This window comes from Schistocerca serialis, chromosome 7 (assembly GCF_023864345.2).
Source record: "Schistocerca serialis cubense isolate TAMUIC-IGC-003099 chromosome 7, iqSchSeri2.2, whole genome shotgun sequence".
NCBI classification, from domain to species: domain Eukaryota; kingdom Metazoa; phylum Arthropoda; class Insecta; order Orthoptera; family Acrididae; genus Schistocerca; species Schistocerca serialis.
Window position 1 is genome coordinate 578054941 of NC_064644.1, and position 26978 is coordinate 578081918.

At 42.3% G+C, this 26978-nt stretch overlaps 2 protein-coding genes across 3 annotated transcripts in view; one reads left to right on the top strand and one right to left on the bottom strand.

Annotated features, from left to right (window-relative positions):
• LOC126412626 (uncharacterized) lies at nt 1-26621 on the bottom strand. The gene is made up of 2 exons (XM_050082303.1): nt 25535-26621; nt 1-1375 (listed from the first exon to the last, which is right to left on the bottom strand). Exons 1-2 carry the CDS (start codon nt 25861-25863, stop codon nt 967-969), a joined length of 738 nt encoding a protein of 245 aa, XP_049938260.1. The 5' UTR covers nt 25864-26621; the 3' UTR covers nt 1-966.
• A 126-nt stretch (nt 26622-26747) lies between these two features.
• The window catches only part of LOC126412625 (OTU domain-containing protein 7B-like), a 121863-nt gene continuing 121632 nt past the window's right edge, over nt 26748-26978 (top strand). The window contains exon 1 of one of the 2 annotated variants that reach the window (XM_050082302.1): nt 26748-26935. The gene's annotated coding sequence lies outside the window, so the exon portion shown is untranslated. The remainder of the gene's footprint in view (nt 26936-26978) is intronic. The other variant, XM_050082300.1, reaches the window with a different exon arrangement.

The following is a 26978-nucleotide window of genomic DNA, read 5'->3' on the forward strand; positions in this document are numbered from 1 at the left end:
TGAATTTAGTCAAATATGATCTGTTTATTCACTTAGTCGTATACACAAGTGTTTCAGAAATTTACAGAAAGCAGTCACAATGAACAAGATGAAACAGAAAAATCATTCTCTCTGCTGATACTGCAAAGAAAGCAATGACATGCCTTCTCACTGCTGCAATTCCCATAACACATACCCGGTAGCATCTTTTAGTAATTTGCTATGATGCCTGCAACTGACTGTAAAGAATAACGTCACACACTATATTATTAGAAAAACTTTTTTCCAAATGCATATCTAAAGCTCCTAGGTAAGCTGTCCATATATGAAAGAAGCCCTTAGAAGAAACTTCATTTGCAGCTGTAATAAAGAATTACAAATATAGATAGCCATAGGAACAGTATGTCACAACTACATGCTATAAATATTTCTCAACACAATTAAGTGAGAGATCATCAGATGAAACTGTCTCAGTGCGTTCCAATATTGGAACAGTATTAGTGCCCCGTATACAAACATACCATCTAAGGAAGTTAATGTACAGTATCTATACCTGCCATTACTGAACTGTGATGTATAATGTGAAGTGGGTTGCTCTGAACAATAAATACTGGTTTTGCAATGTTCCTTCATTGTCTACCTTCCCAATTGGTATTATCAAAATATAAATGAAAATTCTACCTATCATCCAAGCATTCTCATTCATGTATATGTTCAAGTATACATCCTTATAAGTAGCTACATTAACGTTTCATATTAAAAGAGCACTGAAATTATGTAAGCAGTTAGTAATTCAGATCTTTTTTTTTTTTTTACATTTAATTTCACTGCAGGTCATCAATTTCTCTGTAACAAAGAAAGCTAAACTATTTGAGAGGCTCCACAAATTCTTTGGCCATCATTTAGTATCTCCATAACTCTGTCATTCAAACCGCTGAAAAACAACTGCAGAGGGAAGAGTATGGTGCTTAACACATATCAGTTGTATCATCCAGTTTCAGCACCGGCAGTAGCTGCAGCAGTGGCAGCTGCTAAAGTACCAAGTCCTTTCTTTTCAATGGCAACAGCCACTGCTGCATCCAGGAAATCACCATGTTCAGCTACCACAGGCTCTGTGGGGGCTGAACACACAGGAACTGTCTGCCGGTGACGCTGCTGCTGAGTCAATGTGGAAGGCCGCTGCAGACCATGACTGTGTATTGCCATCAGTACAGCTTCATCTTCTAGCTCAGTATGTCCACCTCCTCTGCTGTTGACTGAACTTTGCTCTGTGCCATCCTCGAGAAGCGGTGGAGGAGGAACATTTCCAGGAGGCAGTGGTACCAAGCCCATGTCTTCAAGAACACGATTTATAGTGTTGTCCACAAAACAGCGTGCCACTTGCCTTGCTTGCCATCTGAAACGATAGAAGTAAAGATTCAAATGTATTTGAGATTCATCATGAGACATCCAGAAATGAAAATGATAAATTTACACTGAGAAATAAATAAAAAAATAACTAAAGGCATACTTCCATGAAGGGTGTGAGAAGGCAAGAAGTAGAACAAAGATGATCTGGGAGAAGGCAAAGGACCAGAAATAAAAATGGGATGATGCTATGGGAAATTCTGCCAATTGAAAAATCACAATATAGGCAGTCTTTCCAAACTTGCCATTGGCTGGGATTATAATATTTCTGACATCTGTTACACCTACTTCAGACTATTCACTCAACAATCATTATTTGTCAATACCCATAATATTGTGGCAATATCTTTGCTGGAGTTACAGGGATTCTACGTAAAAGAGAATTCTTCCATCTTTTGGCAATTTTAAGGACTGTTCAGCTTGCTTAGGTGTTGTCATTGAATACACTGAGCTAGATTCAGAACCTATGTCACTGATTTTATTGTAGTAAGTCTCTCTCTTAACCTTAATAAATTCATTTTGATATGGATGTACCATGTGCAGATTCATAATCTGAACACTGGATATTGATTGGTAGACAAAATAACCTGGTGATCCTCAAACATTCCTCTCATCTCATCTTTGGAGCTCCCACTTTGTGCATGATGTCCCACTTGTGCCTGCAACCACAAACCACTCACTCTTCATTATGTGCTGTGTGAGAGACTTACTATGTGATGTATTACTCCATAAATTTACTAAGAAACAATTACTGGCATCCATAGGTTAATCCTCTGTACTGCTACACAATTAAACCTGTCTAAATAAGGGTTGCCTCGCTCACTTTGACTCACAAAACAGGGCTTCAATTATCACTACTCATACATCACTAATAAATTGCCCTGCATCAATTCAACTAGTTTAAGAACGATTCTGCAATCTGACCTTTAGACTGGAAAATATACACTATTAACAGTTCAAATACTACCTCCAGCTGACTCCCTTCAACTTCTAATGATTAATCGACAGGAATACAGCTGAAAGTAAATTGTGAGAAAGACACAAGAAATACCACACTTCAAGTTTCCACTAAATCAAATGGAATTTGTTGGTTTCAATTAGACCTTGCCAAGCCCTCATCCATTAAACACACCTTAGAGTAGCTAATGTCTCCACAATTAATCTGAACCCTCTGGAAAATGAGCATGAGCACACACTCTGAAAACTGGAAATTACTCAATCAGAATTCCATATCCATGTATGAGAACACACTTTCAAATTCTTGTAGGCTTTCAATACTTGAAAAACTAACTTGCTCAGCCACTGACTACCAACTTCACAAACACACTTCGAAATTTCACCTCTGCCCCAAGCAGTCCAAAAATTGCTGATACATCTACGAGGGCTGCTGGCTGACTATTCCATTTTGCAAGCTGCAAACCACTCCACAAAACTATTTCAACATTCAGGCAGTCAGCCTTACAGAGCAATATCTCGGCACTCTCACAGGTCATTTCCTGCTTTCATTAACACCATTACTCTGCACAATTCTGCTTCCCACCACGGCTTTCAAAAGTTTGCTTCCAACATGTGGTGGAAAACAAATGTCTTCAAGGGAGACACTCTTGTCCTTGAGCTTCTATTGTTGGTTCCAAACATAACTGCTGGTTCCAACCGCAACTCGTTTATAAGTATTACAGAAAGACTGAGCCGTGGCTGGCTGAAACCCTTCTGGAAACTGGTCCTGGTGTCTATAATAGCTGAAAGGACATGCCAGCTGGCATAGTCTGGTGGTGGTTCTGATCAGGGGTCTGCGTGATTCACTTTAGTGGTTTTGGTCTGAAAGAGATATCCATGTCTGTTCCACAAGCAGCTAGATAAACACATGTGGACTCAGGCAGAGTTATCCATCAATGAGCAACTTTATTCACAAGATCTTCCATCTCCAATGACACACTACATTCTGTCATCACTTCACACAATGTTAAAGAGTATATTGTACAAAGTTATTGGTTACAAGGACTGATGGCTTTCACTGGTCTTCATCTTTTGAACCTTGGGTTCACTGAGCTCATTCCGAGTCTAAACTGACAAAGTTGTCCGAGTGCTCACCATTTGGTGGGATTCTAGTGCATTAATGAATGCAATGGGCTTAGCAAGTTTGTAGGTTAGACAGTGTGGTATGTCTGGAGTCAAATTTTACCAAAATGGAGACTTTAATGTAAGGTTTACAGAAAAACAGAACAGAAAAGAGTACTTACACTAGCTTTCAACCTCTTGCTCTTTTTCTAGCAAAAGTGCACACCTTCACACACATGCGCACGCGCGCGACAGCAGTGAGACTGACTGTTGATCAGCGATTATTGAGAGCGGTTGCCTGGGCAGATGGAGGCAGGGAGTGTGTAAGGAAGAATGTACGAAGCAATTGATTGACTGATTGATAGATGGGGGTTAGGGGACTAAATAGCGAGGTCATCAGTCCCCTTGATTCAAATGTTACTTGCAGAAGATAGTGGGCAGGTCCAATCACAGGTGTCACACTACAAAGTGAAGAAGTTAAAACACACACAGGGGAAGACATAAAAGGGCACATCAAATCTAGAAACTGGAAAAACCGATGGATAAAAGAGTGGTCTTTCCATGGGGGAGTAGTCATGGGTCCCAGACCTAGAAAACAGGAAGGGAGGCCCTAACCACAAACAAGCTGCCCCAGCTCCAGGTGCAGAGGAAAACCTTATAACTGAAAATAAAAACCACTTTCACATAGGAAACTGAGGGCAAGTTCAACCAACTGTGAATTGTCTGCTAATATTAAAGACAAGAAATCTGGAAGGCTATACTTAGTATAAAGGACTAAAATAAGAGGTTTTTCCACCAGTATATGGGATACCATTAGTCTGGCTCCACAGCCACAGTGTGGGTGAGCTTTCTACGACCAATACTTAGATGGCATAAGACAGTGGACTCCTTCCGAGAGCAGCAGAAGGAAAGGTGCCAAACTGCATTAGTCTCCTTGATGGTGCGGAGCTTATTACTGGGAGTGGTAGTGCACCAGGTATCATTCCACTTTCAGGCAAAGAGGGATTTGATGTGTATCCGCATATCTGCACCTGGAATAATCAAAGGAAATGGGGGAGAAGTATCTACCTCTCTAGCCAAACAATCAGCCAGTTCATTCCCTGGAATGCTAACATGACTTCGGACCCAGAGGAAGACAACGGAGCACGTGGCATAGCCAAGGGCAGAGAGGAGGTCATGGATAGCAAAGAGCAAAGAGTGACATGAGTAGCAAGTCTATAGCCTGCAAGCTACTCATTGAGTTGGTACATATTAAAACACTGTGGAGAGAGGCCTGAGAAACACAATGGAGGGCCCTGTTAATGGCTAGCGGCTCTGCTGTGAACACACTACATGATCCCAGCAGTAAATGGTGTGCCATGCCAGCAGGAGATGTAAAAGTGTATTTCGACATCTACTGTTTTAGAATCATCAATGTAGAAGATTGTGGCACCCTGGAACTCTTCAAGAATGGAATGTACAAGATGCTGGAGTATCATGAGGGCAACCAGAGACCTTATGATCTTTTAATAAATAGGTCGGTTCTAATCTGTGGTCTAGGCACCATTCAAGCAGGGGTGTGGGAGAAAATACACATTGCACATTCCAGTGAATGGAGATCCCGAAGTATGACACATTCCAACCGCTAATTCCATCCAAGGGTAGATATCGGGAGGTAGACTTCCAACAGTTGCAAAGAGGACAGGGTACACAGGATGGTCAGGGAATTGTCAAATGGTGACTGCGTAAGAAACCAGGAACTGGCCCCTCACATTCGTAAAGAGGAGACTGCTGACAGGACTAATGTGAAAGGCACTGATTGCGCATCGCATCTCACAATGATGAACATGGTCACAAGTTTCAGAGTGGAAGGAGCCACTGAGCTGTATACCTGACAACCATAATCTGGTCTGGACAAAACCAGAGTGCAGTAAAGACGGAGAAGAGCAGCAGGGTCTGCACCCCAAGATGTGTGGACCAGGAGGCAGAGAGCATTAAGCTTCTGCACGCAGACAGTCTTCAAGTGGCAAACGTGGGGCGGCCACGTCATCTTTTTATCAAAAATAAGGCCCAATAAATGGGTCTGTGGTACAACATCTATGTGCTGGTCGCATAACAAGGTTCTGCATCAGGTGTACTATGGGTCGACAGCAAAAATACATAGCCCGCATTGTGGAGGGAGAGAGCTGAAAGCCATGGGAGGGTGCCCATGCAGAGGTCCATCGGATAGCGCCTTCAAGCTGGTGTTCAGCAGATGCTACCAAGTGGGAGATGCACCAGTCGCAAAAATTGTCGACTTGCAAAGCTGGAGTTACCAGAGGTGCAACAGAGGTCACAAATCCCATTGATGGTGATGAGGAAGAATGTGACACTTAACACAGAACCCTGCAGGATACCATTCTCCTGGACCTGCGGGGTGTTGAGTGAAGTGACAACCTGAACCCAAAAGAGTTGGAGGGATAAAAACACGCAGATAACACTCTAAAAGGGGCTGGGAAAGCCCCAGTCATGGACAGTAACTAAAATATGACAAACCCAAGCCATGTTGTCGTTTTATGTAGATCAAAGAACACTGCTACAATCTGCCAGAGGTTTGTAAAAGCCTGTCACATTGCTCTTTCCAATCTGAGTGAATGGTCAGTTGGAGATCATTCTTCCCAGAAGCCACACTGATACGGAGACGAAAGGCTCCAAGATTCAAGCAACCAATGTAATTGGAAGCTAATCATTCTCTTGAGCAGTTTACAAAGTACATTCATCAGGCTAATCGGGCAGTAGCTGTCAAGAGATGTTGGGTTCTTCCCGGGCTTAGGGATGGGGATAACCACGTTGTCTCGCCATTGCAAGGGGAAGGAACCTGTGAGTCAAATGCAGTTAAGACCCTGAGGAGATGTTGCCTCTGAGTAACATCCAAGTGTTAGATCATCTGGTTGTGGATGGAATCTGGTCTGTGGCTGTATCCTGTGAAGAAATAAGAAGCTGCAAGAATTCTCATTCAGTGATGGGTTCATAACAGGATTTGGCTTGGAGGAGGTTGAAACATAGGACTGTTTGTTCAACTCGGTGTTTGTGCCGGGGAAAGGTAGCAGTATAGGAATAGGAAGCTGATGATGTCGCGAAGTGTGTCTTGAGGTGTTCTGCAGGGAACAATGTACCAGTACACAGAGCACCCTGTAAGATGAGACCCTTGATAGTTGACTGTTACTGGTGGTCCAGAAGGCAATGGAGCTTGGAACAAACCTGCGATGAAAAGGTACATCCCCAGGGAGGAAAAAAGTGCTCACAGCATTCCTTTTTACTCTGCTTAACAAGGTAGCGAGCCTTAGCACAGAGATTCTTAAAAGCGATAAGGTTGGTCTATGAAGGGTGTCATTTAAATTGTTGCAGCTCCTGTCAGCACTCCTGGATAGCAGCTGCTACTCCTTGGTCAACCACAGTACCAGTCGAGGACTAGGGAAACCTGTGGATAGGGGGACAAGCAGTCCCAGTGGCAGGAAGAAAAGTAGCAGAGACGTCTTGCATGAACGTAGCAATGTGATCCGAGAGAGAGGTGTTGCACATCACAGCATATAAAAAGGCTCTGCAGAATGCCCAACATGTGGGCCTGTCAGCAGCAAATGATAGAATCACAGGAAAGTGCTTACTGTCACAAAGATCATCATGGGGTGACCAATACAGGGAAGCCACGAGAGCAGGGGAGGAGACAGAGATGGGTAGCAAAACAGGTACCATGAGCGGTACTGGAGTAGGTAGGGGAACTATCACTGACAAGGGAACCTCCCCATCGCACCCCCCTCAGATTTAGTTATAAGTTGGCACAGTGGATAGGCCTTGAAAAACTGAACACAGACCAATCGAGAAAACAGGAAGAAGTTGTGTGGAACCATGAAAAAAATAAGCAAAATATACAAACTGAGTAGTCCGTGTGCACATAGGCAACATCAAGGGGAATGTGAGCGCAGGAGTGCCGTGGTTCCGTGTTTAGCGTGAGCAGCTGCGGAACGAGAGGTTCTTGGTTCAAATCTTCTCTCCAGTGAAAAATTTGCGTTCTTTATTTTCGCAAAGTTATGATCTGTCCGTTCGTTCATCGCTGTCTCTGTTCACTGTAATAAGTTAGTGCCTGTGTTTTGCGACCATGCCGCAAAACCGTGTGATTAGTAGATGAAAGGACGTGCCTCTCCAATAGGAACCGAAAACATTTGATCCCAAGGCCTAGGTCAACCGATTCCTCCACAGGAAAACACGTCTGATATATTCTATTCGACACTGGAGACGGCATGTGCGTCACGTGACAGGAATATGTTGTCGATCCACCTAACTTGTACACTTGGCGAATGGGTAAGAAGATTCTTCTACCTTGCCCGATTTAGATTTTCTTGTGGATGTGATAATCACTCCCAAAAAGTGATCAAAACATAAGAGTTCGTCACATAAACTGAAAATAAAAAATTAGACTTTTCACTCAAGGGAAGGCTTGAACCAAGGACCTCTCATTCCACAACTGCTCACGCTAACCATGGGACCACGGCCCTCCTGAGCTCTCACTGTCCTTGATTTTGCTTGTTACGCATGGACTACTCAGTTTGTATATTTTGCTTATTTTTTTCATAGATCCACACAACTTCTTCCTGTTTTCTCGATTGATCTGTGTTGAGTTTTTCAAGGCCTATCCACTGTGCCAAGTTATAACTAAATCTGAGGTGGGTGCGATGGGGAGGTTCCCTTGTGAGGAGACACAAATCAAAGTCTGTAATAAATTGGTCAATTAGAAGACCCCAACCTGTTGAAGTGGCACTCCATCACAGGGGGTTGGAGTGCATTGAAGTCCCTGAGGAGGAAGTACGGAGGCGGGAGATGCTGTATTAAAGTAGGCAATTCAACATAAGGAAGCGGCCTATGTGGAGTGGGGGTAGACATTGCAAATGGTGATTGTTGGGGTCATTTGCACTTGTACTGCTATTGCTTCCTGGTTGGTATGAAGGGGGATCAAGTCACTAATGATATCGGTGGGAACCAAAGTGCAGACCCTTCCAGATGCTATCCCAGGGCCATCAAGGTTCTGACAGAGCACCTGATAATCATGAAATGTTTGAGAGTTATCACCACAGGAGTGCATTTCTTGAAGAGCCAGACAAAATGCAGAATAAGAGGAAAGGAGTTGTTAAATTTCTGGTAGTTGACAGTAATATCCATTACCATTCCACTGGATTGTTGTGTGGCAAGAGTCCAGGTGAGACAAAAAAAAAGCCAAGGGGAGGTCATTTCACTGAGTCAGCGGTCATCGCTGATGAGGATGGGCTGACATCTATAAAAACTGTGTCTGATTCAGGATGAGGAGGAGGTGGCAAAGCCCCATGGGAAGGCAGGGAAGCCCTATCCTCGGAGGGAGAGAGAAGGTGTTGGTATTATCAGTAAGGGAAGGGGATGACTTCTCTGGCTGAGGAGGGGGTGGGGTAGTTCCTTGAGGGGAAGGGACGGAAGGCGCCAGGGGGGCAAGGGGAGAGGGGAGGTAGGATGGGGTTAAGGAGGAAGGGAGAAGAGGAGAAGACGTAACTGACGCAAAGGTAGAGGAGAGTCGGATTGGAGGATAAGGTCCCTATGGAAAATGAAACCCTGTGTCATACTGTGCGAGGAGTGATATTCACTGGGACGTCTCCTAAATGATCACAGGCACGGAGGAAGACTGACTGAGTGGTAGATGTTGTCTTTATAAGGGGGGAGCCAGATCTCATCTTGCTTAAGGACTCAACTTCCCTGAACTTATCCTCGATGTGTTAGGAACCATGGAAAGGGTTTCGCCTCAAGCTGGCGGGCTTGGCACTCCTTTGTGGGTGTAGCCAAGAAGGGCAAGGCCAGGAAGGCAAAAACAGGAACTGAGACAAAACTATTCCTAGGAAGAGACGCAGCCACAGATGAGTGGCAGGGAGCTTAACACATTTCATGTGCCAAACATCCACCCTGGTACCACCCACTCCGTACAGGGGCTCACTTCATTGGTATCAGCCAGCCGCACCAACAGCTACCTGTCTGGACGGTTGTTGTTGGGAGTTCTGGTGCTCTACAAGGATGGGGAATCACTCCTAGACTTGCATAAGGTGTTCACAGTGCAGGAACCAGCAGCAGGATCCCTGTGGTGTCATGGGGTTCAGCCAGATGGGTACATAACAGCCCCACCACATGGACTGGCTACCACGCTGGTGACCTACCAAGAAAGCAAAAGGGCTTTGGTGGGGAGGGAGACGAAGGAGGAAATGAGAGAGGAGAGGATGAGGAAGAAGGGGAGAGGAACCATGCCAAAGACACTATGGAGGAGTTCTTCCCCATCTGGCTGACAGTACATATTTCAGCTTTATAGATAAAGTTCAAACCCTGTGAGGGGGACCAGAAAAAGAAAGTCAAAAAAGAGGAGGAAAAGCAAACAAACCAAAACCGCAAGACAAAGTGAAGTCTGGAGGCTAGCTCGGCCGACATAAATAAGAACACCAAGCGAGGGAAAGGAAGGGGCTAAGTGAAAGATTAAGGACAGGGAAGGAGAAGGAAGGGGAAGGTAAAGCAGCCCAGTAAAGAAGAAAGGCTGCAATAACTTGGGGACCTGAGCACGCCACACACGTATCCAGAAAAGAGCTGTGGGCCCCCTGGGAGGAACGCACAAGGCGAGGAGGGGGTAGTTGGATAGTGTGAGCTATATCTTTCCACAGATCACTCTGCAGTTGCCCGAGATGAGTTTAGAGAGGAGAGTGTATGAGAGACAGAAAGAGGGAGTGGTTAGGGGGAGGCAGGGGAGGAAATGAGAGGACGAATGGGGACCGAAGAGACAGAGGAAGAGGGATGGGAATGGGAGAAGGGAGGAAAGAAAGAAAGGAGGTGGGGTGGAAAACAGGAGGAAGGGGGGTTGTAAAAGAGGGGGGGGGGGGTGGGACAAGGAGGAAAGGGGGGTAGAGGGAAAAAGAGAGAGAGAGAGAGAGAGAGAGAGAGAGAGAGAGAGAGAGAGAGAGAGAGAGGCGGGGAGGGAGAGAGAGAGAGAGAGAGAGAGAGAGAGAGAGAGAGGACAGTACACAAACTGGACAGCGAAGGAGTGATGTGGACAGAAAAGAGAATGAAAAAGATAAACTGAGGCAGTGGGAAACAGGTTAGTGGAAGTTTAGGTCAAAAGAACTGGTAGAGCTTAAGAAATGCTGGAAACAGATTCCTACCTAGTGCTGGATGATGATGATGATGGGGATGATTTAGGTTGAGGGGGTGCTCGACATCATGGTCATCAGCGCCCTGACAAGAATTCAGCACGCAAATCTCACAAGTGGGGACGAAGGCTGTCCCCATATGCAGAGCAGTTTAAAAGTCTTCCGCTCTTTCCCACCAATTTAGGGATGAGGCATGACAGTTCACAAAATTTCACCACCCTTGTAACACTGGAATCGTTATCTGCAAGGATGGTTGGCAGGTCTCCAGCGAGACTGAGGGCTGCCCTAATATCAGTACGTAGGACACGCATAGCCACAATATGCTGAACTGAAAGCGGCATGCCACAAACTTCGCAGAGTGGTGGTTCCTCCCACCGGAGGAGGAAGCCATGTTTAAAGGGCTATACCCGATGCACAGTCTGGTAAGCAGAACCTCCTTCCAGTGGCGAGGCTGACATGGAAGTCCGCCATGCCTTTGAGGTCGATTTGAATGACCGCAGTTTGTTGTCTGTCACCTGCAACCATTCAGTCTCCCACTGATGCATCTGTCAGAAAATGAGATGATGGCGTGCAACAGGATGGGACATTTATGGACAACACTCTCCTAACATGCTTCCTTGGCAGCTTTGTCGGCTATGTCATTGCCCTGTATCCCAATGTGGCCAGGTACCCAGCAATCACCACCTTGCCACGGCGTTGGAGCTGCTGTAAGGAGTCATGGATGAGGTTAATCAGCAGGTCCACTGGATACACTTGGTGAAGTGCTTGCAGTGCACTAAGAGAGTCTGAAAGGACAAGAAACCTGTACGGTAATGTCTGAACAATCTCCAGTGACATCAGAATGCCATATAATTCTGCATCATAATTTGTAAATTGTTGTGAAAGATGCACTTCAAAAACCCGATCAGGGAAAACAGCAGAACAACCAAGAGCATTCTCTTGCTGGGACCCATCTGTTTAAACAATGATAAAACTGTGGTATGTACTTAAAATGGACGAAAACAAAGTTGTAAAAACAAAATCTGGAGTACAGGTTTTCTTATACTGTGTCAAACTTAAAATCATTTTGGGCCCCTGAAGATGCCAAGGCAGCAATGCGGTCCATCCCTGGCTGTGTATTTTGATGCCTGAGAGACCCAGATCACAGAGTGTCTGTAGCATGTATACCAAATGGCTTGGTCGCATGGGACCGATTCCTGAACAGTCGTTCCAAGGGGGGTTGGATCACTGAACTAAATGTCCATGACCGAGGTCAAGTTGAGATTTTCAGTGTCCGTCGAGACAAATGATACATTACCGAATCCAGAGTGGGGGTTCTCCAGCCTCTGCACACAGACCCAGAACTTGGCTAGTCTGAAAGGCTCCAGTCAATATCCGAATGCCTTCATGGTGGACAGCATCTAACATACTGAGGTAGGAAGGATAGGTCAATCCACAGACCATGCTGCCATAATCTGTCATGGAACAAATGCCCTACAAAACTGCTGGAGGAGGGACCTGTCAGCTCCCCATGTTTTTCTGCTACTGCATTTCAAAATATTCAATGACTGGAAGCCACTTGTTCATAGGTCTTTCAGGTGTGGAAGCCAAGTTAATTTAGAGTCAAATAATAAACTCCGATGAGCATGGTTAAAATTGACGCATGTAGTCTTCTCGGGTGAGAATCCAGAACCAGTTGTCTGGGTCCAGGTTTCCAGCCTCCTAATGGTCAGATGTAGCTGCCTCATCAGTGGAAGAGCAGAAGATTGCAAAGTCATTCACAAACATAGAGCATTTGACAGGTCTCCTGACTGTGGAAAAAGTGCCATTGATAGCAATGGCAAACTATGTGACACTGAGGCCACCGCCTTAGGGCACCCCATTCTCCTGAACATACCAGTCAGACATGGCATCGCCAATGCGATAACGAAAATGCTGGTCCTCGAGAAAGGATTGGATCAGAAGTGGTAGGTGTTCACATAGTCCCCATTCATGAAAGTTGGCAAAGGATGTTGTACCTCCAAGAAGTGTCATACACTTTTTTGAGGTCAAAACCTAGTAGTGGAAGAGAGTATCCAAATGGCTCACATACTGAAGTAGCTGCAGAAGTCATTTGTGTTCAGTGCATTGCAAGTTCGGCAACTGGATGGTCATGTTTGTGGTTTGCCACAGTTTGGCTGTGGCCATTCATATGAGTAGGGAGTTGGTTGCTTGTCATGCCCATATAGAATGTTCCACAGTAACTGAGCATAGCTAATACACAACACAGCCGATTTCACATGTGGCCCTGTCTTTTGTAGGGTTGGAAACGCCTGTGACTGGACTGTGGTAGCAGATGAGGGAAAGTGTATGGGACAGATCTTGCAACTGATTTGCTCATAAGGAAATGACCCATAGGGTGCAGGATTGCAATAGGGATGGACAAGGATAGTCTGTAGGTTGGATGGGTGGCAAAACACTACTTTGGGTTATGTGGGTAGGATTTTGGATACAATATCAGTCATCTCAGGGCATGACGAAAGGTAGCCAAAGCCCTGGTGAAGGATGTGGTTGAGCTTTTCAAGGCCAGGATCTTACGGGGTGATCGAAGGAGTGCTGGCTAGTGGCTGGCTAACAGGTCTACTAGTGTCTGATGAGGAGCGGGCATGGGAGATCTGTTTATGGGTGAGATGTATAGGATACATTTTGAAGTGTTTCACCTCAGCTGTTTTTGAGAAGTATTCATTTAATTATATTTTGCACAATTGGCCAATTTTGAGCTTACAGGCTATTTTCAAGTGCAGCAGGTGTTGCTGTGTTGCACAGTTTGTAGTGGTACATGTTGCTACAAAGGATAGCAACACGTCTCACTTTCCTTTGCTAGACTGATGAAAAATGTGCAATTGAATAATGTTACTTTAATTAGCAGAAGAGTAAACAGCATCTACTGTGCCCCTGTTTGTGGAATTTATGTGCAGGCAGGAGAAAGAAAAATGGAGACACAGCACAGAAAGCGACGGTGGATGCATAATTTGGACTCGTCTGTGATGGGTTACTTGCACTTTGCAGTCTTGCTTTGGGTAGTGTTGTGGACTCCAAGGAAGAAAGGGGTCTGTTGACAATGGTCAAGCACTAACGAAAAATGAAGGTTGCCATACAGAGTCTATGCCAGGCTATCTTGAGTTAATTAGAAACTGGTTTTGGTGAGGCATTGAAGCATCATCTATGAACATGTCTGAAAAGCTTTGTTAATTATCAGTTGTTATTTATATAGTTATTTATATTTATATAACGGGAAAGTGCTGGTAGATAGACACAATAAAAAAACACACAAACACACACACAAAATTTCAAGCTTTTGCAACCAACGGTTGCTTCGTCTGGAAATAGGGAAGGAGAGGGAAAGACGAAAGGATGTGGGTTTTAAGGGAGAGGGTAAGGTGTCATTCCAATCCCGGGAGTGGAAAGACTTACCTTAGGGGGGGAAAAAAGGACAGGTATACACTCGCACACACACACACACACACATATCCATCCACACATATACAGACACAAGCAGACATATTTAAAGGCAAAGAGTTGCCGGCTGTTCAGAGCATCCTCCTACAGGCCAACCGCAAATTAGAACAGCACGCCACCCTCCACCTCAAAAAACTATCCAATCTCCTGGTTTCCCACCTCCGGAAAGGCAACTCACTCACCCTTCACAACCTTTCCAGCAAACCTCAACCTCCTCTCATTGCACACAGACCCAGTCTCTCCCATCTACTCAATCTCCCACTTCCGGCTCCACTCCCCCCAAAACCTCAAAATTCCAATCAACACAATCTGGAACCACAACATCCTAATTCAGTAGTTAACCTTTCCTCCAAACCTCTCTCCCAATCCGAAACCTCTGTCCTATCCAAAGGCCTCACCTTCAGCCCCACTCCCAGATTCAACCAAACAGCCCTTGTCAAAGATTTACTGTCCTACACCCGTACTCTCTGCTGGAAATATCACTTTGCCACGAAGAAAAATGATCCTAATCCTACTCCTAATGTTCCAACTCCCCAAGACACTATCCAAATTGAACCCTGCCTGGAACAGTTCCGTCCTCCGTCACAGCGGGACCCACCTCCTCTTCCTCAAAATCACCCTCTCCAAACCTTCCAGGAATTTCTGACTTCCAGCCTTGCCTCTCAATCCTTCTTAAAAAACCTTAATCCTACTCCCAACATCACCACTGCTGAAGCCCAGGCTATCCGTGATCTGAAGGCTGACCGATCCATCATCATTCTTCCGACGGACAAGGGTTCCACGACCGTGGTACTTGATCGTCGGGAGTATGTGGCTGAGGGACTGCGTCAGCTTTCAGACAACACTACATACAAAGTTTGCCAAGGTAATCCCATTTCTGATGTCCAGGCGGAGCTTCAAGGAATCCTCAGAACCTTAGCCCCCTACAAAACCTTTCACCTGACTCCATCAACCTCCTGACCCCACCAACACCCCGCACCCCTACCTTCTTCCTAAAATTCACAAACCCAATCATCCCGGCCGCCCCATTGTAGCTGGTTACCAAGCCCCCACAGAACGTATCTCTGCGTACGTAGATCAACACCTTCAACCCATTACATGCAGTCTCCATCCTTCATCAAAGACACCAACCACTTTCTCAAACGCCTGGAATCCTTACCCAGTCTGTTACCCCCGGAAACCATCCTTGTAACCATTGATGCCACTTCCTTATACACAAATATTCCGCACGTCCAGGGCCTCGCTGCGATGGAGCACTTCCTTTCATGCCGATCACCTGCCACCCTACCTAAAACCTCTTTCCTCATTACCTTAGACAGCTTCATCCTGACCCACAACTTCTTCACTTTTGAAGGCCAGACATACCAACAATTAAAGAGAACAGCCATGGGTACCAGGATGGCCCCTTCGTACGCCAACCTATTCATGGGTCGCTTAGAGGAAGCCTTCTTGGTTACCCAGGCCTGCCAACCCAAAGTTTGGTACAGATTTATTGATGACATCTTCATGATCTGGACTCACAGTGAGGAAGAACTCCAGAATTTCTTCTCCAACCTCAACTCCTTTGGTTCCATCAGATTCACCTGGTCCTACTCCAAATCCCATGCCACTTTCCTTGACGTTGACCTCCACCTGTCCAATGGCCAGCTTCACACGTCTGTTCACATCAAACCCACCAACAAAGAACAGTACCTCCATTATGACAGCTGCCACCCATTCCACATCAAACGATCCGTTCCCTACAGCCTAGGTCTTCGTGGCAAACGAATCTGCTCCAGTCCGGAATCCCTGAACCATTACACCAACAACCTGTAAACAGCTTTTGGATCCCGCAACTACCCTCCCGACCTGGTACAGAAGCAAATAACCAGAGCCACTTCCTCATCTCCTCAAACCCAGAACCTCCCACAGAACCCCAAAAGTGCCCCACTTGTGACAGGATACTTTCCGGGACTGGATCAGCCTTTGAATGTGGCTCTCCAGCAGGGATACGACTTCCTCAAATCCTGCCCTGAAATGAGATCCATCCTTCATGAAATCCTCCCCACTCCATCAAGAGTGTCTTTCGGCCGTCCACCTAACCTTCGTAACCTGTTAGTTCATCCCTATGAAATCCCCAAACCACCTTCCCTACCCTCTGGCTCCTATCCCTGTAACCGCCCCCGGTGTAAAACCTGTCCCATGCACCCTCCCACCATCACCTACTCCAGTCCTGTAACCCGGAAGGTGCACACGATCAAAGGCAGAGCCACATGTGAAAGCACCCACGTGATTTACAAACTGACCTGCCTACACTGTGATGCATTCTATGTGGGAATGACCAGCAACAAACTGTCCATTCGCATGAATGGATACAGGCAGACAGTGTTTGTTGGTAATGAGGATCACCCTGTGGCTAAACATGCCTTGGTGTACGGCCAGCACATCTTGGCACAGTGTTACACCAACCGGGTTATCTGGATACTTCCCACTAACACCAACCTGTCAGAACTCCGGAGATGGGAACTTGCCCTTCAGTATGTCCTCTCTTCTCGTTACCCGCCAGGCCTCAACCTCCGCTAATTTCAAGTTGCCGCCGCTCATACCTCACCTGTCATTCAACAACATCTTTGCCTTTGTACTTCCGCCTTGACTGACATCTCTGCCCAAACTCTTTGCCTTTACAAATGTCTGCTTGTGTCTGTGTATGTGCGGATGCATATGTGTGTGTATGCGAGTGTATACCTGTCCTCCTTTCCCCCTAAGGTAAGTCTTTCCGCTTCCGGGATTGGAATGACTCCTTACCCTCTCCCTTAAAACCAACATTCTTTCGTCTTTCCCTCTCCTTCCCTCTTTCCTGATGAAGCAACCGTTGGTTGCGAAAGCTTGAATTTTGTGTGTATGTTTGTGTGTATCGACCTGCCAGCACTTTCGTTTGGTAAGTCACATCATCTTTAATTTTCTATAAACCAATTTCTTTCTCTTTGACTATTCTATTGTCTTTCAACTTTCTCCTACTATCTTACAGAGATTTTGTCAACATGAAGTGTATCTATTAAAAGGGTACAGATACACCTATATTTCAAATACATAAGTATAGCATTATCTTAGTAATTTGTTGCAGGAAGGTAAAGATTTACTATAAAAATTGAAGAAAATACTAGAGTACAATAAAACAAGATATTTATTTCCACAATCTTTAGTACTGCTGTAACCCTTCTCTTATCTGGACTGTACAGTGATAAGGAAACACTTTTTACACAGCTACAGCTGGAGATCATGAAAAAAATGACATAGTGACATAGCCTGAAGTTGTCTTTCTTTCTTTCTTTTTATTCTTTCTGCTTTCTCATGAAAATGTTCAGTTTCCTGCAGTAAGTTGAATGGTTGGAGCTTGTATTAACGATGTCATCTGAATGGTGGGTGGGGGGTGGAGATAAGGCAGAAAGTTATAAAAGTTAAGAAACTACAAAGTGATATACTAATATAAGCTATGGTATTCAGAAGCACTTATAAACACATAAATAATAACAGAATATGGAGATACATGAATGGTAAGAGAGAAGAAGGAAGTAAGAAACTAATATTTTATACAGATTTTTGGGTAAGACCACTATGCTGAGGAACAATCTCCCCCCCCCCCCCCCCACCCTCTTCTCTCTCTCTCTCTCTCTCTCTCTCTCTCTCTCTCTCTCTCTCTCTGTGTGTGTGTGTGTGTGTGTGTGTGTGTGTGTGTGTGTGTGTGTGTGTGTGTGGAAAATACAAAACTAGTAAAAGTAAAATGAATGAAAACAGGAAAGTTTTTCCAAAACAGTTAAAGCATATGGGTTTACCGGGATTAATTGATTCCTTAGACTTTTTCTTCTTTAAGTAGGTGTTGAAAAAGAACAATTCTGAGATTTGTAAAAGTGGAAAGTAAGATAAGATGAAATGCCAACATGTAATTCCTTAAGGTAAATAGCAGGCTAAGTTAAGCACCTCATGCTAATTAAACAAACCATGTTATTAGAACAATTACCTTAAACAAGTATGGTGTGGAAGCTGGAGAAAACGAAAGAGAAAAACTGCCTCTACAATACTAACGAAGTTTCTGAAATACAAAGATAGAAATATTTACTTGGTCAGAAAATAAATGGGTTATGCCGTGGTGACAAGTGTAAGAAAATTGATGATGATAGTATGTATTAATTTGATGTTGAAAGGAACACACCGACTTTAGTTCACATGAGATCTCGATATAAAAGTGACATTAATTTATGGATTGCTTATGAGATAAATCATTGTCTCTAGTTGTTTATGTTATTCCACCAGCAGCTTTGATCTTAGTGGGGGAATCTGTAGTGGTACATCTTGCTATAAAGCAAAGCAAAATATCTCACTTTCCTTTTACTGGATTGATAAAAGATGTGCATGTGAAAAATGTGACTTCAATTAGCAGTAGAGTAAAGACCATCTACTGTGCCTGGCTCTGTCGGAATTTATGTGCAGATATGAGAGAGAAAAATGTGGGCACGGTACCAACGACAGATGCGTAATTTGGACTGGCCAGTGAGGGGTCATTTGCACTTTGCAGTCGTGCTTTGGGGGTGCCGTAGACTCCAAAGATGAAAAGGATCTGATGACAATGGTCAAGCATTAAACAAAAATGAATATTGTTGTTTAAAGTCTATGCTGGAATATCTCAAGCTAAGCATGAACTTATGGATTTGGTGAAGCATTGAAGCATCATGTATGAACATGTTGTCTGAAAAACATCATTAATTATCAGTTGTGAGCTGATAACAAATTTGAATACAGAAGAATAATGCAAACAGCATTTTGTGATTTCACAGTGAGTTACTTAAATCTACAAGCTGTCTTATAGGCCACACTCCTCTGCATACTGGAAACAAAGTCAGTGGTTAAATATGTGGCACTGCGTAGCAGGACCACAACATCAAGAGAAAACAAGATGGTGCCCAGGAAATACAGGAAAGAAGGTAACTGTTATCACAAGGGGAACACTTAAAGACTTGGCATCTCACAATACATCGATCACTTACAGTCAACCCACAATACGAAAAACACCTCAAGTTATCCCATTATTAGACAGCGGATGTAGCCAGTCTCCCACATGTCCAATCCCTCATCTGCTTTGTGGGAGGTGGGCAACAGCATAAAGTAGGGGCTTACCTGTAGGGGCAAAGTACAGTGAGGACTGATATTTAATTTTATTTACACATCAAGTTCCATAGGACCAAATTGAGGAGCAAATGTCCAAAGTCATGGAAAGTGTCAGTACACAAAATTACAACATAAAAGTAATAACAGATAAAAATAAAATGTTTATGAGCCTGAAAAAAGTCAATCCTTACATACTGTCAAGCTCGTTCCGTATATAAATACCTTCATTAAGTAACCTTGGGCCAAACAGGTCAACTACAATAAGTTGGCATAGGATGGTGCTATGTGAGTACCAATGGCAATACTACTCATCTGTTGATAGATCTGGCTTTCGAAAGGGAAATAATTATGGGTCAGAAAGTGCCTGGGTAGGAGGGTTAAGAAAGAGGTTGTGGGTTTTGTAACACAAGGACATTAGGAAGGTTGGTATCCATTAGTTTGGAAGTGTTGGTCAACAAAGGTGCCAGCATTGTACCAGTAGGGAGACCTGTAGGGTTGGATTTGTGGAGTTTGGAGAATAGGTAAAAGGAGTGTGTGTGTGTGGAGAATAGGTAAAAGAAGTGTGTGTGTGTGGGGGGGGGGGGGGGGGGGTTGCAGGTGAGAGGTATGTGTTGGTAGTGTCTGTCCTTATTTAGTGTGTTTGTTTAAAAGTGTTGTGAGTAAACGTTGCAGTTGAATGCTGCAGTAATAAAGTGGTGTTCGGAGTTACAGTTACCCATCTTAAAATAAGAAGAACAACAAACAATGCCTCCCTGTGTTGTCCCAGCATGCAGATCTGGCTACAGAGAAAGTAAGTAATTTTTTTTTAGACCTCCAAAAAACAAAGTAGAATTTTCCAATCGATGAGAGCAATACCTCGGAAAGACAGAGATGTGACTCTCATTGTTATGTGTGAGATTCACATTTCGCTGTGGAACTTATCACATAAACAGACTTGTTTGTCATTAACGGTAAACAAGTTAAAATGCCAAGACCAAGGTGGTCACTAAAACCAGGAGCAGTTCCCCATTTATTTCCAAATTTACCGAAATATTTATTGAAATTCGCCAGTACAACACTCGTAAGTGAGAAGTTGTGGCAAAGAAAACACTGAACGAGAAGTTACGATGTCTCTCAGTTTCTTATATCAAAGAAAATTTACGGAATGAAACGGTACCGGATGCAGCAGTAATTTCATTAAAATGATCATTACACAGTAAGAAACTAGAAATTGTGCTATTATATAATAAACAAAGAACACCGACTGCTTAAATAAATCTTCTATGAAAGAAGCTCTCAGATGAACAGCGCAAGACGGCTGAATCAAATCTCCTAGATCATTCTAAACTCCGTAAGAAACAGAACATCAGAGTAGACTCTATGATAAAAATATGCCAATTGAAAAACAATAAGGTAATCGGTATGATAATGAGTGTCTTATGGACAACATGCTCTTAAAAATTAAGTTGTCCAATGCATACAGACACTATTTGAAGCAAGCATTGTTCCCACTTGCTCCCGAAACAAGTCTACGAAATTTCATAAAGGGTCTCAGATGCTCGTGCGGAATCAATGCGCACTCCTTGATTTGGCATTCAGGTACTTCTGCTCCCTATGTGTTGGTATCTGACAATCTAGACCACACAAAAAACACTGTCAGTCCATATGTTGATAGACTTCTTGAAGAACTATCAAATAATATTGAAGTTACAATCTGGTAAGATGGTCCTGCTTCCTAACTTAAAAATAGATATATTGCAGAGGCTCTGAAAGTTCTAAGTAAGAGTCATGGCAAAAGAATAACGTGAAAGTACTTTGCAACTTCTTACGGGAAGGGGCCAGTTGATGGAATTGGTGGAGCTATCAAACGCCAAGTTTGGTCTCATGTAAAAAGCAGGAAATGCAACTGATTCTGTGAAAACATTGTTAAATTCTCCTTCTAATGTGATGGCAATTCTTATGGGTCTCTACCTGACAGCTGCTTTCACCTTTCTGAACAAGCATTTGATGGACATACACCTGTTCCAAAAGCAATGTTTGATGACCTTCAGCACCTGAAAAAATTTTGTCCTGTCAAAGCCCAAAAATTTTATGCATCGCTCCCTGTATTAGTTTCAGGTAATGATGTAGGCCAATTTATATCAAGTGACATTTTAACTGTTTCAAAGACTAACACACAAACAATATATTATAGATTTCACTACAAATTAAGTGACATTTTAACTGTTTCAAAAACTAACACACAAACAATATATTTATAGATTTCACTACAAATTAATAGGCAGTCATCTTTTTTGCCGACATTTTTGTGACATGAATCAATTGTAATGTCAAACCCACAAACAATACAAAGAGGTGTGCCACAGGGCTCCATACTTGGGCCCTTCCTGTTTGTAGTGTATGTTAATGATATGCCACAGTATTTACCCTGTAAAACAGTTCTCTATGCAGACGATACAACTTTTATCAATTCAGGACAGACTCTTGAATCTGTACGAGAAAAAAATAATATAATATTTGAAAAATCGGTTCACTGGTTTAGTGCAAACTCCCTATTCATAAATGAAACAAAAACTGAAGAAATATTCTTTAATTTAAAGGTATCAAACAAAGAAAATACGTCTGTTAAACTGCTAGGAATGATGATTGACTAGAAACTTAGCTAGGATAAACATATCACATACGTCTGTTCTAAACTTGCACGTGCATGATGATTGACTAGAAACTTAGCTGGGATAAACATATCACATACGTCTGTTCTAAACTTGCACGTGCTATGTTCCTACTTTATAAGCTTAGGAGTAATGTCAGCCAAAACTTACTGCTGCATTCATATTTTGCTTATATCCACCCCCATCTTTCATATGGTATTCTGCTCTGGGGAAATTCTCCCAATTCAATATCAGTTTTCAGATGGCAAAAAAAAAAAAAAAGCTCTTCGATGTACAGTGGGTTTATCTCCTAGGGATATATTCAGGGAACATTTCAAAAAACTTAACATCATGACAGTTCCTTGTTTGTACATCTATTATTGCTTACTACACGTAAAAGAAAACATAGCTCAATATCCCCTTAGGTCATCTGTCCACACCCACAATACAAGACGAAACCGCAAAATAGATCTGCCACTCTCTAGACTGTCTAAGATACATAATAGTTATATACTTAAAAAGAAAGATGATGTGACTTACCATACGAAAGTGCTGGCAGGTCGATAGAAAAACAAACAAACACATACATACACACAAAATACTAGCTTTCGCAACCAATGGTTGCTTCGTCAGGAAAGAGGGAAGGAGAGGGAAAAACGAAAGGATGTGGGTTTTAAGGGAGAGGGTAAGGAGTCATTCCAATCCCGGGATTGGAATGACTCCTTACCCTCTCCCTTAAAACCCACATCCTTTCGTTTTTCCCTCTCCTTCCCTCTTTCCTGACGAAGCAACCATTGGTTGCGAAAGCTAGTATTTTGTGTGTATGTATGTGTTTGTTTGTTTTTCTATCGACCTGCCAGCAGTTTCGTATGGTAAGTCACATCATCTTTCTTTTTAAGTATATTTTTCCCGCGTGGAATGTTTCCCTATTATATTCATACATAATAGTTATAAATATGTAGGCCTCGAACTGTTTAATATGCTCCCTAAAATTGTACAAACAGTATCTAAAAGTAAATTTAAGACAACATTGGGTTAATGGCTCAAAGGTAAAGCATTTTACCCAGTTGATGAATTTAAAGATTGTAATATGGAAGATTTGCTGTTTTAACATAGAGAAAGGTACCTCTGCCTGTAGTAGGACCTAAATTTGTATAAACAGCTTAGGATAATGACATAGTGTTATCAACATGTATATGATAATGACATAGTGTCATCAACATGAATACTTCCTGCTTAATATAAATCTGTATAATGTTTTCCTTTTTATCGTAAAATTAATAATATATAAAATTCCAAATGTGTGCTATTGTACCACACTAAATTTCATATGATTTACATATACATTGTTATGAGAATATAACCATCTTTATACTGTAATTGAACTTATTGACGAAGCCCATTGTATAAGAAAATACTGAACGGCTAATAAAGATTCTTATTCTTATTTTTATATACTACATTAATGCAAAAAGTCTACCTACATAATAAAATGTGCCAGACATGTTATTTATCAGTGTAACATCATAATACTTATTTTTTGTTTAGGATCCAGGATTTTGTTTGAAAATTAAAACCACTTTTTTCTAAAAATTTTGTTTACTGGACTCTCTTCATGTTTTCCCTGGGCTCTTCAAATATAATAATGTAACAATTATTGTGGTACAGGTTTATGGAACTTTCTGTATAAAGTATGTTTTGATTTATAAAAATATTTAATACAAACATTTCCTTCTGTTAACTGCCCAAGACTTACATTGTAAGCATAACTTCGTAATATGAGTTACCACAGAATGACACTGGTGAGCTTTTTAATGTTGATGTGTCTACCAGTTTGTTAGCTCAAGACTTCGGAAGAAAGAAAATTGTATTTTTTTTCTTTATCTATTGGTAAGTTGAACACATCTATGGTTTATAGAGTTATTTTATTAGTCCTGAATCAGATTATAATACTGGAATTACTTAATTTCACACTCAATAAAAATGACTGCATGTTCAACATTACCCCTACAAAATTACAAAGTGGGGTAATTGCGTAAAGATACTGAGTGGAGATTGTAAAATGGTATGATGATGATGATATTCCATATAATATTTTGAAAAATGCCAAGGACCTTCATTAAAAAGTGTCTGTATTGCAGTTAGGCCTACACCATAAACAATGTGTCATGGGGTTGTGCATAGTGTTATAATAATATCAGTCACACACCACTGAGGGTGGAATTTATATTTTTCTGAGAGTCCAGAATTAAATCTGATGTTTCTACAGGACTTGCATAGCTTTGTTCGAATTTCTTCTTTAGGTCAAAGGGTACAACTGAATAAATTAGGCCTTGAGCATCCCCAAGATCTTCCTCCACATGGTATAAGGCCTTTATGAAACACAACACGTGTATTTCTTTGGAGAAACCTGAGCACCTTCAGAAGTGCCAGAAGAATACCAGAGATTCATTTGTAGTTTAGACCTTCTACAATGAACTGAATAATTTGTTTTAAATATGTGAGCTAAAATATTAGTGGAAATCATGCTTTGTCTTCAACTGCGATGAGTCTGGATTTTGCACTGATCCAACTTGAGTAGGAGCTGTTGGGAAAGAGGGAAAGGAACTGAATAGGGTGTATGCTGCATCAGGTAGAGACTCAACAACCTTTTGTGGCCTGTGATGCAGCAGAACACTCTTACTTGTCACCACTGAAAGTATGTAAGGGTGGGGCAGTTCAGAGTTGATGAATGTCTGAGCAATACCTACCCAGGAACACTGCACTGCTGCTTCAACAAATGGGTTGATGGGGAAGGCTATGGTTCGTCATTGGTTCACTACAGATTTTATGACTTGTATAGAGAAATATTGTATGTATGCAGTCAAAGTGCCATTTTCCACATTTGATGGGCATGCTAGCCATGTTAGTCTATGACCAGTCGAAATGGCAATACAAAATAACTTGTTTAGTGTGCTCGCCGTGTCATTTACTTGACAGACTACAACCTCTTGACAAATGTGTGTTTGCCTCTTTTAAAATCAAATGAGGAAAAAAAGCTTAGCCATATATTTTTGTGTTCTCTTTATGTGTACTGCCTCAGTTTTAATGTTATTTGATAAGTTTCTTTCAAAAAGTGTTTATTTCGGCATTTGTAACAAATTCCTTTCAAAAATTGCTCATTTTGGAACTTCCATTACGTATTGGTTGGGGTAATTGAAAAATGGTACAATTATTCAGGGAAATGTTCAAAAGTTGTAGAAAAGTGTTGGCTTCGTTACCCTTGACAGCAAATCAATACTCAGTCCACAATATGATATTGCAGTTTACTTTTACCTCGGACCCAGTGGGGTAAAAGTGAACACATGGGGTAAATGTCAACTTGTTATAATGTCAGTTAGAAACAACAGATGAATGAATCCAAGAGCAGTGCTTTTATTTCAGGTCTATGTTTAAATTTAGCAAGCTAGTAATTACTTCAAATCAAAGGCAGAACTTCTCAAAATCGTTTACAATTGCTCCACTTGAGCCACAGATGGATAAAGATATTTTCTGTATTTAAAAATACCAATAAATAATCGGTAATACAGACATGCAACTATTGTACTAAAAGCCATTCAAAGGACGCCAGATTACATTCATGTCCTAAATTTAACTTCTGCAATAGTTACATGAACCCTGAAATAAAAATAAGTTGATTACCTGTGTAGCTGCCATATATTTTGTGTGTGAGGTTGTGGCATCTCCACTGGGTAAATGCCAAAGAATGGATTTACAGATACTGTTGGCTTCCTATCTGGAGGCTGATCAATCACATGCGCATCTTTACTTGTACTTGGAAACTCACTGCATGTGCAACGTACAGGGCCTCCTCGTATAACTGAACGTTCCTCCTCTGACTTTTTTAGGTGATATTTTCCTTTAATCTGCCACACATATCTTGCCTTTTTTAGTGGTCGCAAATCTTCAAGGCTGTCTGATTCCGATGCATGGGCTGAAGTTTCACCTTCTTCGTCACTTGTCCAGCCCATAACAATTTTTATACGCCCTAAAATATTACGCTAACTACACAATCACAATTTTCAGATTGTGTGATTTGCTATAGGCTGTACCTGATCATTTACTACCAATAAAGTGTAGTACCATCATCAACTTTATAACGGTGAAGACACTGTAAACAATTAATCCTAAAAGCTTACCTCACAACTGTAATTGCTCTTACAGCTTGCGCAGTCTCTACATTACACAAGTAACACTAAACTGAACTTCTTTTTTAGTTTGATGTACATCCCTACTTTCCGCTGGGAGCATCAAAAAATAGTCTTTCACCTACGCAATTCCTTCTTTCATTGATCCAGCCAGTCACCTTTTAAACGGAAAGGTACACACACGGGCTAAACAGAGCACCGAGGTGCTGAAGACTCCTGAGCAAATAACAAAGTTATTTCATTTTGCGCTATTGCATGTATTCACACAATTCATAATACTTCTTCCTCAACGTCCTGGAATCAGCCTACACTCATACTGCCCATTTTCTGTCGCTGGAGGCAAATACATCATCGTTCTTTCAGTCTACGATCAGAGAAGTAGCAGTTGCTATTCGAATGTAAGAGTATTGGTGAAATGTTTTCATAAAATGAAACACGTCTGTATAATTTACATACAAATATTATAAACAAATATCACAACACACCGCTTGCCAGTCATTAACTGTAGCGATTTTTCCCACTGCCTCCTATACCGAAATAAGTATCTCTGCTTACAAGACGCGTCGTCCGAAACGATAGGATCTTCCTAAATACAGCTACTATATGCCATCAAAATTTTCTGCGCAACTGCGTTTCGCTTACTAATTTTGACATGAACATCAAAATATGACATGATTTTCGTACATTCCTTTTTATATATTGGCAGAACTGGTACTAATTGTTTTCCATCTCACGTTGTTTTCGTCTTGACCTGTTTGGCCCAAGGTTACTTTACCATTTAACGAAGGTATTAAAGTTGTAATGATTTATATACGGAACGAGCTTGACAGTACGAAAGACTTGAGCAGACGGAAGCGCAAAAACCCAAGGAATACGTCCACAACGTCAGGCTCCCGTGAGTTTGTTTCTAAAAAGTTAATTCAATATTGTAGCCGAGG